We start from the raw sequence: 13,529 nt of genomic DNA on the forward strand, positions 1-13,529 counted from the left end.
GTGCAACCATAGGAAGCATATCAACCGCTGTCAACTCTTCTTCAAATGTGTGCGGAACATATTCATCGCTTGAAGAAGACAGTAATAAGCAATCTTCACTTGAACAGTGGGTAGTCAGGAGCCAGGGCGTATATGGTCTTAGTTTTACAACTTAGGGTTGTCACGCTCCTTAGAGGCAATTCAAATTTATTGGTGTGGCTGCATACTAACGTTTGATAATACAATACTGTACTATCGAACAAAATAGCTATGAAGCTCGCCGATTCGCGCGAGTCGTCAGCACCAAATATGGACTATCGGACGCACTTGACAGGTTTGTCAGGATATTAAGCGGCGGTACCCGCCTACTGTTAGCTCATAACAGCTTTCAAGACCAATCCCTAGGTAAATTGAGTTATAGAATGATGAGTTCTGTAGTTTCTGTAGTTAGTGGACCAGGAAAAAGCAGGAAAATACCTTGCCAAATGAATATGCGAGAAACCTTTGGTATGCACGACAAACTCTATTGATGAACTTTCCAACTTCCAATTCACCCCCGACGAACGAAGGAAAGCCCACTTTCCATATAGCCAATCCACGCATGGTAGATCCCAAGAATAATTACCGAATAAATGGGTCATTATTCTTTCTTTGCTAAAGCTCTCGCAATTGCTTCCGAGTCTTGCTGCACCCCCCAAAATGATCCAAATCTCACCGGGATTGGCCCCATCATGGTATGCTTCCACTCTAGAGCCATCCTTTATCGAGCCACCATGAGCATTGTCTCTCTTGAGATTTGACACTATTAGTCCTGGGATAATAATGTCCTATGGGGGTGCAATCTGGTTTAGCGGACCAAGATAACCACCGACGTTCAGTAGAATTTGGACTAGGTAGGACATCAGAATAGAAACGATGGCGCCAGAAGAACAAGGGTGCCAGGATACCAGGTACATAGTAAGGCATGCTAGGGCTGTAGATGGAGCTGGAGCTGACAGGCATTCGTTTTGATCCGGGTTGCCAATGTCCAGGGGGTGGAGCTGCTGGTTGGTGTCGTCGCATGCCTCCAGAAAGATTTGTTGATCCCTTTGTATAGATTATGCTTCCTGAAGAAAGCTTTGCCATCTTCCTTGCCACACATCTTAAATCGTTCTTGAAAGAGCCAACGTCAATCAACAATTGTTTAGACTTGTCATAGTCCTTTCCCTCTTTTCTCCTTCATTTCTTAACCATCGTTTTCTTGGCCACAGACTCGCTGTTGAAGAATTGTAGTCATCGTTTATAACTTCCGATATCTCAACGCCCAACCCTAAAAAATAGGATTTCTAGACTGTCCTGCTGTGGCTTGGCTTCCTCTTCTCTCATTTGTCGTCAGGACTGTTCAACTCCCACGGGCTGCTTATCCCCCCTCCCCCCCAAGAAGCATTGTTTCTCTCCGCTTGGAATTACCTGGCACAAGTAGTCAGTTCTTTCTACCACACCTCAAGCCACAGATTTCCTTCGATTCACCTATCCTCCTGCATATTACATACTTGACGATCAATAATAATGGGCTCGTGAAGTCCCTGAAATCAATGCGCAACTGTATTTAATGCGTTTTCTTGCCGCTCGACTGTCCCCAGACCAATCTTCGACGCCAATAAAAAGTGCCGCAGCCTGCTTAATTCGACCTCATCAGAAACAATTCCGCTGTCAGCTCGCTCCTTCTGTGCATCGGATTCAATCTACCTTTGGGGCATCTTCCAACTAAATTTGAAAGGCGTCAAGTAGTGAATATTTGTATAATTATTCCCCGATCTTCAAAAATAAAAGGCTTCCTTCTTGGTATCAATTATCGTTAAAGTCGTGGAAAAGTTTGAGTTTTGGCGACAGACGGTTATTTTTTGGGGAGGAAGATATTCACTGGCACTCGACATTATACGCGGAAATAGCCTCAATTGATGGCAGTCTCTGTTCAAAGTCCATTCAGTTCCAAGTCCAGTCCCTGGAGTATGGCCGATTTACCACATCACAACTTCTCAAGAGGAAATCCGAATCAGATATCCCCAATGGCCTACCCGTATCATACCATGAATCAAGGTCTCGACCAAAATATGATGCCCAGTTACGATCATCACATGGAGCCAATTCGATCTCACTCACCTCTACATGGACAAGGACCATCTCCATCCACTAGGGAACTTGAAGCTTCTTCCTTATCCAAAGCGACCAAAGAATCCAAAGCAAAACGATCAATGTCTACTCCGAATATCAGAACCTCTAACAACACTGATGCGGCTGCCTTGGCCTTGGTTAACGACAAGAGAAGAAACAAATTAGGTTACCATAGAACGTCGGTAGCTTGTGGTAAGATTTGTTCTCGTCCATCCAAGACAGATGCGATCCATCTTTGATGATGAAGTGGAAGATCAATGAATATACTAACTTATCTTCATAGGTCACTGTCGTCGACGCAAGATTAGATGTATACCAGCTCCAGCAGATCCTCAGAATCGATGCTCAAATTGCATCAGATTAAAAAAGGAATGCAATTTCTATCCAGTTGACCAACAACCTCAGCCAGAACCTAAGCGTCGAGGCTCCAAAGCCCCAAGTGGAACTGGAGGAACCTCTCAATCATCTTCACCGTCAATCCCATCTAGCCAGATACCAGACATGCAGCATAATATTCCTTACCATCTGAACATGCCATCAATACAGAACATAGGAGGATCTCAGATCAAAAAAGAAAGGAACGAAAGCTTTTCTCCCGAGAACAAGGGTGTGTAATTTGACTTCCATGTATTTCCATACTAACAGTTCCCCAGTCGTCACTTCATCACGTAACTTCGACTATAATGGTGGACAAACAGCTTGGATGGCACCAGAAGTCTCTCCAGGTACCAAACCTCCAACAGACATCTCTGGAAATTACTGGCCTGCCTCCCAAGAATCTCCAATGACTCCAGGGTTCTCACCTTACACCACCCCTAATATGCACCTGGCCAATGCGCAAAGCTGGCAAGGCAGAGGCCATCATGGTCAGCCAGAAACAAATCCAAGGGAGCCGGAATGGCCGGCACCACAGCGATCTGTTTCGTATAGCAATTTGGAAGGAATGCAGAACAGCCATCAACATTCCGCTTATGGACTTCCTAACCCGTCAGATTCATACGCCTCAGCGAGAACTCGTGCTCCTAGCGGTGCAATATATCCGCCCAACATCACAACCACGCATCCACATTCCGCGGCCGAAATCTCATCCGCGTCAACAATTGGAACAGCCTACACACATTCTGCAACTCCAATGTCGGCGGGACCTTACGCAGGCTGGACGCAACCGTATAATGGCGGTTATGCGAAAGTCTCACCTGGAGTTGATACATATGCTTCTTGGAATGGTGCCCAAGGAGGACAGCGCATTGTGGAAGAAGAAGAAAGTGTGGGAGGATATGGCGGATATAGCAGTTCTGGAGGCGGGGTCTATTATGCTGGCCAGCCACATGCAGCAGGCCGTTAGCGGAACAAGGCATACATTTCAATCGAACAACAGCACATCGCGGATCACGGTTACGTTTCTGGATTATTGGCGCATGGAATTGGTTATTCTTCCGGCATATATTGACTGTTTAATACAACAGAATTTGCGATTGGGGGTAAAATCTGGGCGGGGAAAAGCGAAAGCGATAAGGGCTTTTCGCCAGGCGCGATTATAAATGTAACCTCGCTCGAAGTCCTGAATGAACAAGACGAAAGGCGCCTTTTTGTATATACCGAACACAGAAAGTTTGGGAATTTCTTTACTCGGAACATCGGGGCCATCATGATGCGAAACGATATTAAATGGCTTGGTTTGGAGACTGGTTTTTACTATAATTCTTTTTAGGAGGAAAAAGAGACAGCGATTGTTTTCTTTTATCGTTTGCTATTTTGAGATTTTAAAGTGGGATGTATCGAAGTAATCTCATGACAGCGGGGGGTTTTCCATGGACACCTTAGACAAATGAATAGAACGGAAGAGATATTATCACAAAAGGCAGGGATCAAGAAGACTGCTTCATCTCTGGGCATTTTGTATGAATGTAGCGATGTATGGGCAGGAGTTGTTAGTATACCACTCACCGGTTTTATCCATTTGTAAAGACAAGAAGACACAAAAATTGAGTGTCAGATTTATGCCTACATGTGAAGTCATTGAAATGGAATACTTGAGCATATCGAAGTCACGAATCTAGATTTATATTGGTGGCGAGCAATTGAGGTTGTGTTTGCCTCAGGCATCCATCTTGCTTGGACCATGAGCCATGAGTGATGTCGTGCTCCAAACTCACCATCATTCGCTGTGAACTCCTCCAACAACCATATCATTCAATGTAATACGGACAAAACCTTCAACCAAGCCCCTGTACCCCGTGCAATTACCTACGTCGTATATTACAAAGGTACTTCCGGTATGTCTAGTCACGGGTTGAGCCGATTCGTCGGTATGTTCGAGGTATTTCTCCAGTCTCATCTACCTCTACCGGTGCTAGAGTATTTGTATACTTTGTACACCGTCCATCATCACCATGAATACCCTGCTGAATGTTCTGGAGCCACATCCGGAAGATAGATTACATCTACGCTTACACAGAGCGAGATCCGTTATTTTAACGGCGCAAGAGTTTGTCTCCTCTTATTTCCCCTTCTGGCCTTGAAATGGGCAGCAAGTAGTGCGGGGCTCTGTATATGTACCCACTGGCTGACATGTTTTGAAAATGATACAGACTTGTGGAAATCCGAGCTGCACAAAGAACCTTCGAGGGAGCATATATACGAACTGCTTTGGGACAATTTAGTTTCGCTTTGGTAGTATTAAAGATCTTTACGGCCGAATTCTACAGTATTGGGGCCTTGTTCGCGACATATGGAGCCGGCATTCTAATGGTCAGCCTGTATAGGAGGTATGAGGGCAACAGGCAATTCTTCAGTGAAATAGATGGCGATGGCATGGGAAGGAAGAAATTTAGGACCAGTGGGAATGCCGTGGTTGTTTTGACGACGCTGAGTCTTGTGGCTTATGTTTTACTGATTGGGTTGACCATAAGGCTCGAGACCTGAAATCTATGATTGAGCTGACTATATGGGCGGCACAATCAACGGAGCAAACATTCTACGCGGCACGGGGCTATTTTGGGCTCCAGATATGAGATGATCGATGTTATAGCTCGGGTCGGTTGATACAGGCAAAGATTAGGGGAGCAAAAGAGCCATCGAAATTCGGCATTGATCAGAACCATTTTTCCAGAAACAAAATCTGACGTGGCATACCTCTTCAATCCAATTCTATATGAGGATCGCGACATTTACTTTTTCAATCTTTTCGGAAGTTGATCATCTACACTACCTAAGACTTTCCGTGATGGATGTATGGGAGGCCACTCCGCCGGATGTCTTATTGCGAATGCGATCAAACAAGCAAAAAAAAAACCTTTCACTTTGTGATTATGATCGTCATAACACCATGTTCGGAAGCAAGCAAGCTTATCTAGCGGATTCCTGAGCATTTTCGATCTGATAAGCGTCATCTCGAGTTGGCTTGCCTATATATGTTTCCCTCAGGTCCAGGGAACATATATCAAGAATGTAATTCCTGGCGATCATAACTAGGGAATGGTGCTGCAACACATCACACGTAATCTCAATGCATTAGGTCATGAACTGTGGTCTAAACCCTTGGTTCCAGTCGGAACACGTCCATAGTTGACCACTAGTGGTGGGGATGTCAGTCACTAGACTTTCTCTTTGACCGCTGAAATAGTGATCTTTTGAGAAAAACTCTCCAGGACAAAACGCGTCAGCATCTAGCAGGTTTCCTTGGGAATTGGGAGGGGGTGATTTAATAGCCACATCGTCCACATTGAATACCTGATTCGATCGACTGCAAGCTTGTCGTTCCTGGATCATTTGAGTTTGGGAAGAAGCTAAGCTAAATAGCGCCAACACAAATTTGTACGATGCTGATATCCGACCGCACTAAACATGAAATTGGAGCTCGCATCCATGGTAGTGTCGGCTACGATTACATATCTCTTCTGAATCATCGTTAGACAATTATTTCTTTCTCGTCCCGCATCTGTTTTAGGGTGTTCTTTGGCCAGGTTGCGATCTTCCAACAGCTCTCTTTTCGAGACTCTTTTCGCAAGGACCGGAAATCTTAGTGAGACGCCAAAATTGGAATTTGAACTAATATTTGTTTCATCCTGATTGACACCTGCAGTCATGTACAAATTAAGGTAGATGAATGCCAGGGCCGTTTTGACGTAATCCCCGTGTTGGGTACTGCAAATGTCTCATAGTGTCATTTTCCGAGGTGACAAAATTGGCAGCCATCACAAATTTAGAACACCACAGCTGCTTCAAAAGCACGAGGCTAGTGTGCGTTGCTAACGCACAATAAATCCTATGAATCTTACACAGAGTTCGTTTAGGTAACCCCAAAGATATCGAGACGCATGAACATGAGTAATTTCATTCATGTTGACGACTCACGACCGTAAGTCGTGATGCCAGCATGGACTGGGACAAGTGAAGGAGTATTGACATGTCGGAATGGTGCATGGAATGCCGGCTTCATGCAAGCTCCAATGCATACCAATCGATTTGCGCTGGATTGGGTGTTCCCGGACTCTCCTGTCATATCGCTGCAGTAACAATTTCCAATAGCATGCATATCTACAGTGGTTGTCCATCTAGGAAAGGTACTTCGCAGGCAGTTCGAAACAACAACATTACAAGATTCAATCGAATATATGACTCAACTTTGTACGTCAGGAGTTCTTGTTTACAACAACACTTTTCAGTTCATTTGCTACAGCTATGGCTAGTTCATTCGCATCTGCTGGGCTCAGCAAGATATATATCCAGTCAGTTCTAGCCATGATGAAACCACATATCAATAATTTAAGTTCATGGTCATATATTATATTTAACACGATTGGAACTGCGCATTGTAGTTCCATTCCATCTTCTCACTTAGTGATCGGTTGAAATACCTTCAGCATCCAATCTGCGGCCTTTCCAGGCCAAGTGCCAGTGCCTTGCATGATTGTTACACAACAGAAGTGACAATTGACCGTCAGGTCGAATTTCTCACAGACTGCGCCCTGCCTGCATGATTTCCTTCTCCCGTAGTTGTCTACAATGCATATTAGCCATCCAGAATACTTCCGGCATCGTCAGAGTCCCCGACTCATTCGCCGAAGATGTATCATGCAGGCCAGTGCCGGCAGGAGCAGTTCTTCATATAGCATCGTCTTCGGCATTCAATTCAGCAGTTTTCACACTGTATCAAACGCTTCTTGCTTTCCTTTGGACGACTATCCACAATGAAGATTCTTCCTTGTGTTAAAAAATCGAATTTAAAGAATATCAAACCCACAAAAATGCAGCGAAAGAGAAGAAAGTTTGTTTGGGAAGGGTGAGTATGCCAAGATTCATTTATGGTAGAGTTGTATATGGATTTGAAACTGAATGTTTTACAGCGAAAGATACCAAGCCAGGTGCCTACGGTATTGACTCTCAGATGAACAGAATCCTTTTCATAGACCGATGCCCTGTGATTCTATTCAGGTTTTGGAAGATGTCAGTCCTCAATATTCAAATGATGTATAATTGCGGAGATTCTACAACTATTTGGACTACGTACTGGACGTCTTACGAAGTACCTTGAATCCCTTGCGAAGGTCTTGTGGCAGAACCTGATTCTTCAATACCTAGGTATCTTGGGTATGCAGACTTCCACGTAGACAGACCTGTGCTCCACAAGGCCCTTTCATAGAAACTACTTGAAGATAGGTAACTGATTACGGCTTGTCTGAAGGAGTTTGTAAGATTGGGGTGAGCAGAGGTCTTGGTTACTGATTGCATAGACAGAGGAAATATCCCAGTCGGAGAGCACGCCTGATCATCCGCACCGCCATTTACGGTACTGATTGACACCAGCCAGGTCACTCAAATAGTTGGCACTTGTTATCAACACATAAGGCGAATTGAACACATGGACATGCTCACCACAGGTTTTCGTTAATACGGCGAGTCTTTCACCGCGCCTATCTCCATTGCTCCATTTTCTTTGGCATCGCTTCATCAGTAATGGATCCACAGAACCAAGCAAATTACAGCTCAACAAAGCCGGATAACTTGGCAGGTTTGAAAGAAGTGCTCACATCGTAGCACTCTAGCTCCGACAATAATATCAAATTACTTAGGGTTCACGTACACACGTGATTGTCATCGCCACAAATTCAATGTTGAACACAAAATTTCTGCAAGCTTGAGGCGCGTAACACCTAAAGTTTAATTCACTCTTGACTGTCACGACATGTCCTTTTCTTTTTAATTCCGAAGGTTCTTTGTATACAATATTAATTTATAACTCGGGGACCTTATGATATGGTCGCCGACCTCCCACGAGGTATCAGCAAACTTCAGCCAATCAATACCATTCAGCTGCGAATTAACGCTTGTCGCAAGCGCTTGCTCTGCAGCGGGAGTTTATTGAGCTCGACTATAGCAGCATCAGAGTGAGCTTTTCCCCCACTGATAAGCGCTTGTCCTCAAATCAACAAACAACGAACAAACATAGGAACGACGATACATGGGTACTTGCTCAATGGTATTGTGAGCCTCAATTCGTCTATCACTTCCCACCTGTGCACCCTAGTATCACGCTATCGATTACCAACCCAACAAGGCTGAAGATTTCATCATCATTAATGTGCCCTTGGCTCAACATCCATTACGATGTCGGCACTGCATGCAAGCTGAGATATTTCTGAAACGCCATCAATCACTGTCTAAGAATACACGGCTTAAAACATGTTCTTCATCGTTGTGGAACTTACGCTCGAAAAGGCGTACTGATCATCAACTAAGGTGCTTTTTAGTGTGTAATATTGACGTTTCGAAATCGTCACACGTCCAATCTATATCTCGATCCTTGAGATCAATAGTCTGCTCATGGGTCTACAATCAGCAAGAATCACTCAACGACCAGGGTAGTCAATCGTGAACAGATCACGATGTTCACTGAATGCGCTCAAGGTGCCATTGTTCAATATCACCATCACAACTGAGTTGGATTGTTGTTTCTCCCAGCTGAGCAGATATTTTGCACTTGGTTTTTCGAAACTATTCGCGCGATTAACAAATGGAGGAGAGAAAAAATGGAATGTCACCCGTTGAAAAGTTCAGATCTTCAGGTTGGAGTACGAGATCGCGGTCTGTCCAATATTGATTGAGCTGGTCCACACTACAGTTGGTACTCACAGGAAGATGTCGATTCGACAAATGGCAGTGAGTGATGGACGCCGCCTAGAAATGTTGTGGTAGCGGGTATATCCGCTCTGGAAACCACTTTGTGATAGGCACCATCCAGAGCTGGTGCACAGCCATTTCATGATCGGGCGACTTCCCTATTTGGATATCCCATTGCTGCCGGTTCTATTTTCACACGGCACGTCAGCGTTTTCTTCTCATCTTGATTATGGGCTTGTTCCTTTTAAGTACAGTAAGCATTTAAAATTCTGCTAGAGGCAATCCCTGGCCGCTTACAGGTTGAAAACGATGGAATTAAACAGTAGGTTAGATGACTAATACTAGCCCTACAGGCTTGCTCCAGAAGCTTCAAGAGACGTTGAGTCTACTTGGATCCAACATGGCCAATATTCTATCTTTCCGGCAATCATCTTGAATATTTACAGCTGTGCCTCCAAGTTAAGGTATCGCCAATAGCAGCTTACGTAGAGCTCTATCAGGTCACAGGCTACTATTAGCCTGAGCGCTTTTTTCCTTTTAACCCGTCTTGCTCCGATTCCTTTGAACTTGTACATATAGAAATGGGTAGTTGCCTTCGGTTGTCTCTTGTGACTGTCTCTATATAAAACCGAATTCTCAAAATTTCAACACTATGGCATACAATCGACAGGTCGAGGTCTTCAGAGAAGAAGAATATCCTATGATGAGAGGTGAGTTCACACAATGATTCCAAGCTGATAGAATTCCCAATCGCTAAATTACAACACAGGGAAAACATATCTTGACCATGCGGGCACAAGTAAGACTTTAACACATCACTCCTATCATCCCATTGATTTCAAGTCATAATTTCTGATATTTGATCTTACTGCTCGCCAGATAGCCAGATTCATACTTCTGGTCTTGGACAATTATCTACATCGCAGAGCGCTAACCATGATACATGTAGCTATATATGCGAAGTCTTTGATTGACAAATTTTCCAAAGAGATGGTGGAAAATCTCTATGGAAACCCACACTCGGCATCAGCCCCAGCGCAACTTTCGGGGTATGTCGTCGACTCTGTGCGTGAAAAGGCATTGAGATTTCTTGGGGCCGATCCTGTTCATTTTGATCTAGTCTTTACTGCAAATGCTACCGCAGCGATAAAGTTGGTCGCAGAAAGTTTTAGAGATTTGGCGCTAGAGAGCTCAACGTCGGGATCATTTTGGTACGGCTATCATAAAGATGCTCATACGAGTCTCGTTGGTCCACGAGAACACACCAATGGACAGCATCACTGCTTCGCAAACGACCAAGAAGTAGAAGACTGGTTGCTTGGCTACAGATATCCTCCAGGAAGAAGGGAAGATGATGAAACGCCAGGAATTCTTGCATTTCCGGGGCAATCAAATATGACTGGCCGTCGACTACCTCTCTCCTGGAGTAAAAAATTACGGAGGTCGACTCGCATTTCACATCAGAATACCTATTCTCTGTTGGACGCCGCAGGCCTTGCGACAACAACTCAGCTTGATTTCAGCGATCCCGATGCGTCTCCTGATTTTACTGTTCTTTCGTTTTACAAAATATTTGGCTTCCCCGATTTAGGAGCTCTGATAGTTCGCAGAAAATCGGCACATATCCTGACTTGGCGTAAATACTTCGGCGGCGGTACAGTATCATCTCTAACCGTAATTCATGAGGCATCCTACCACAGGAAAGATGCCACGATTCATGATGGATTAGAAGATGGTACATTACCATTTCATTCGATTATTGCATTGGGGTGTGCCATCGATGTGCACCTTGATCTTTATGGCTCAATGACCAACATATCCAAGCATACGATGTTCCTTACTCGGCGCCTCTACGAAGGCCTATCAAGCATTCGCCACTCTAATGGCCGTCCTGTTTGCGAAATATACCATGACGCAACTAATACACACCCTTACACAGACGCCGCCACCCAGGGCGCTACTGTAGCATTCAATATTCTACGGTCGGACGGTAGTTACGTGTCGTATTCGACAGTAGAACAGTTGGCCAACCGGAAAGACATATACGTACGAGCTGGTGGGCTTTGCAACCCTGGAGGCATCGCAAGTTATCTCAAGGTAGCACCTTGGCACTTCAAGCGAGCTTGGTCAGCCGGTCATCGCTGTAGCGAGTCTGACAACACGGAGATAATCAATGGAAAGCCTACGGGCGTGGTACGAGCCAGTCTGGGAGCCATGTCGATCCTTTCCGATGTCGATACATTCCTTGCATTTATGCTGGAAACATTCGTTGAAGACATAGGGCAAACAGTTATCATTACGGCGCAGCCGCGGAAAAAATTGCCAGACAGAAGTCAGGGGGGCGTTGGCCCGGTTGTCGTGAAAGTACCCGGAAATTGGCCTATTAGAGAGCTTTTTCCCATCAACACGGGATTGAAACAGAATTCAGTGGAACAGCCGCTAAGGCGGTATGAGATGTACGATTATGGGGTTGATCGAGGGAGACCACGGACAAGCCATTCAACAACTTACCGTTCTCCAGTTCATCATCTTTCAACCGGATCAAATGATAGTGCGATAGTGATGTCGGCAACAGAAGTGAAACATTGGGATGATATTCATAAAAGAGGGGTCCACGAAACTTGGCCCGAGAAACGGGAAAGAAGATATTCGAATGAAAATGAAAAGGCAAAATTAAAATTGGAGTTATGGCCGACGGAAGAGAAGGGGAAAAAACCGGAAAAGACGTTATCGAAAGCCAAGAGTTTTTGGGGCTTGAATAAAGTCGTCAAGGGCAGGACCAAGGGGTAATCATCCTGTTATTAGTTGCATTGCACTTCAGGGTTGGTTCCGACTGCTTGGAACGATCATTTAAAAAGTTGGTGGGGTCAGGGGTATCATGATTGAGGGGGCGCTGGGGAAGATAATTATTGGTGAGATGATGCGTAGTTTTATCATCATGTATATGGTCGCGCCATGGTAATTCGTTATACGTTAGGTTGCTGTCGTGTGTTGTTTGCCGCGTGCGAAGACTGCATATGCACGATACTGCTGCTTAGATTTAGCATTACACACTCAATATGCAGTTTTCACAAACAAGCGCTCCTAGATTTCGATGTCTAATATATTCGTCTGATCTGTGAAGAGCTTATGTGCGTGTGTGTAACTGAATCTTATCGTACGCGTGCAGGCCATCTGGGGGAGAGTGAGCCAATCATTGTTCTTACATGCATGCATATCAATATCCACATCAAGAAACATCTACACCCATAACATAGACAGTTCGTTATATCCTACAGTAACCTGCACATCGTTCTAAATTCAGATTACCGGGTATTAGATCCAATTTCAGTTCTTGAATTTATGCTTCTGGCGGCCTTTTTTTTTTCTCGATGAGTAGATCATTTTTGATCGTGGAAACTTAGTGTGATGTGTGATATACATGGAATCACTTATTGGTTTGTTGGAACTCGATACAGCCAGGACTTAGGGAGAACCATGAAGCTTACTGTGATAAGTATTGTGCGTAAGCCTATGATTTCTCGTAGAGGTTATTCCTCGTAAATAATGTTTTGTTCATATGTTTCATGTGATGAGCACTTCCTGATCTAATCTACTAGGATCGGATTTGTTTATATTCCTTTCTCCGAATCTTACTTTGAGTTCTGAAGTTCGGGGGGGGGTTTTTTTTCTGCGAGGCTATCACATGTTGAATGCCGAATGCAGCATGTCGGACCAGATCATACACATCATGTATGAAGAATTATTATCGCAATCACAATCCCGCCAACATCCATGGTCAATGTATCTACACGACGAACCCGAGCCATACCACGTTAAGGCCCGAGAACTTTACTCATCCAGCTGTCCATTCCTCTGCTCCCCTATATCGCCTACACCGGCCCAATGATCGCCTATCCGGTCATAGTCCACGTAACTACTATTTCGCCACTAGGAATCGACAGTCGCATTCCCAGGGAAAAACTGCTCACAAATCGCAAACCGTCTATCTACGCCCCCAAGCCTCAAGATTGCCGTCCTGCACACGGCCTGGGTTAAGACAACGGTTCATGTGCTTTCAGCCTATCTTTCCTTTCTAGGCTTTGTCTGGAATGAAGATATATGGATTTGGATGTAAGATAAGCGTCAGATTTACAGGCTTCGGGTTGAGATTTGAAGAAATGGGATGGGCTTATTTGATTTGTGTATATTCCCACCACTAAGCACACATTTCCCATGGAAGAAAACTCGCATGGCTTGGGGGACTTGGCTAATCATGTTATCGTGGAGTCATG

The 13,529-nt window shown here is 44.6% G+C and overlaps 3 protein-coding genes across 4 annotated transcripts; all 3 read left to right on the top strand.

Moving 5' to 3' along the window:
- Nucleotides 1-1,009: 1,009 nt before the first annotated feature.
- Nucleotides 1,010-4,213, top strand: BCIN_06g03110 (hypothetical protein). Its single transcript, XM_001556183.2, has 3 exons — nucleotides 1,010-2,325; nucleotides 2,417-2,740; nucleotides 2,787-4,213. Exons 1-3 carry the CDS (start codon nucleotides 1,920-1,922, stop codon nucleotides 3,476-3,478), a joined length of 1,422 nt encoding a protein of 473 aa, XP_001556233.1. The 5' UTR covers nucleotides 1,010-1,919; the 3' UTR covers nucleotides 3,479-4,213.
- An 89-nt stretch (nucleotides 4,214-4,302) lies between these two features.
- Nucleotides 4,303-6,909, top strand: BCIN_06g03120 (hypothetical protein). Of its 2 annotated transcripts, XM_024693440.1 has the most exons (3): nucleotides 4,303-4,453; nucleotides 4,554-4,621; nucleotides 4,725-6,909. In XM_024693440.1, exons 1-3 carry the CDS (start codon nucleotides 4,412-4,414, stop codon nucleotides 5,056-5,058), a joined length of 444 nt encoding a protein of 147 aa, XP_024549226.1. In that variant the 5' UTR covers nucleotides 4,303-4,411; the 3' UTR covers nucleotides 5,059-6,909. The 2 variants fall into 2 exon arrangements, with proteins under 2 accessions (XP_024549226.1, XP_001556232.1); XM_001556182.2 differs by having other exon boundaries at nucleotides 4,303-4,621.
- Nucleotides 6,910-9,375: 2,466 nt separating this feature from the next.
- On the top strand, nucleotides 9,376-12,598 carry BCIN_06g03130 (hypothetical protein). The gene is made up of 4 exons (XM_024693441.1): nucleotides 9,376-9,508; nucleotides 9,609-9,965; nucleotides 10,025-10,054; nucleotides 10,205-12,598. Exons 2-4 carry the CDS (start codon nucleotides 9,908-9,910, stop codon nucleotides 12,043-12,045), a joined length of 1,929 nt encoding a protein of 642 aa, XP_024549227.1. The 5' UTR covers nucleotides 9,376-9,508; nucleotides 9,609-9,907; the 3' UTR covers nucleotides 12,046-12,598.
- The last annotated feature ends 931 nt before the right edge of the window (nucleotides 12,599-13,529 follow it).

This window comes from Botrytis cinerea, chromosome 6, assembly GCF_000143535.2.
Source record: "Botrytis cinerea B05.10 chromosome 6, complete sequence".
NCBI classification, from domain to species: domain Eukaryota; kingdom Fungi; phylum Ascomycota; class Leotiomycetes; order Helotiales; family Sclerotiniaceae; genus Botrytis; species Botrytis cinerea.

Coding starts and splice junctions, on each gene's coding strand:
- BCIN_06g03120 (XM_024693440.1), top strand. CDS start 4,412: ATGTCTAGTCACGGGTTGAGCCGATTCGTCGGTATGTTCGAG. Junction 4,454..4,553: donor GATTCGTCGGTATGTTCGAG/GTATTTCTCCAG, acceptor AATGTTCTGGAG/CCACATCCGGAAGATAGATT. Junction 4,622..4,724: donor GTTATTTTAACGGCGCAAGA/GTTTGTCTCCTC, acceptor AAAATGATACAG/ACTTGTGGAAATCCGAGCTG.
- BCIN_06g03110 (XM_001556183.2), top strand. CDS start 1,920: ATGGCAGTCTCTGTTCAAAGTCCATTCAGTTCCAAGTCCAGTCCCTGG. Junction 2,326..2,416: donor TAGAACGTCGGTAGCTTGTG/GTAAGATTTGTT, acceptor TTATCTTCATAG/GTCACTGTCGTCGACGCAAG. Junction 2,741..2,786: donor CTTTTCTCCCGAGAACAAGG/GTGTGTAATTTG, acceptor ACAGTTCCCCAG/TCGTCACTTCATCACGTAAC.
- BCIN_06g03130 (XM_024693441.1), top strand. CDS start 9,908: ATGGCATACAATCGACAGGTCGAGGTCTTCAGAGAAGAAGAATATCCT. Junction 9,966..10,024: donor AGAATATCCTATGATGAGAG/GTGAGTTCACAC, acceptor ATTACAACACAG/GGAAAACATATCTTGACCAT. Junction 10,055..10,204: donor TCTTGACCATGCGGGCACAA/GTAAGACTTTAA, acceptor TGATACATGTAG/CTATATATGCGAAGTCTTTG.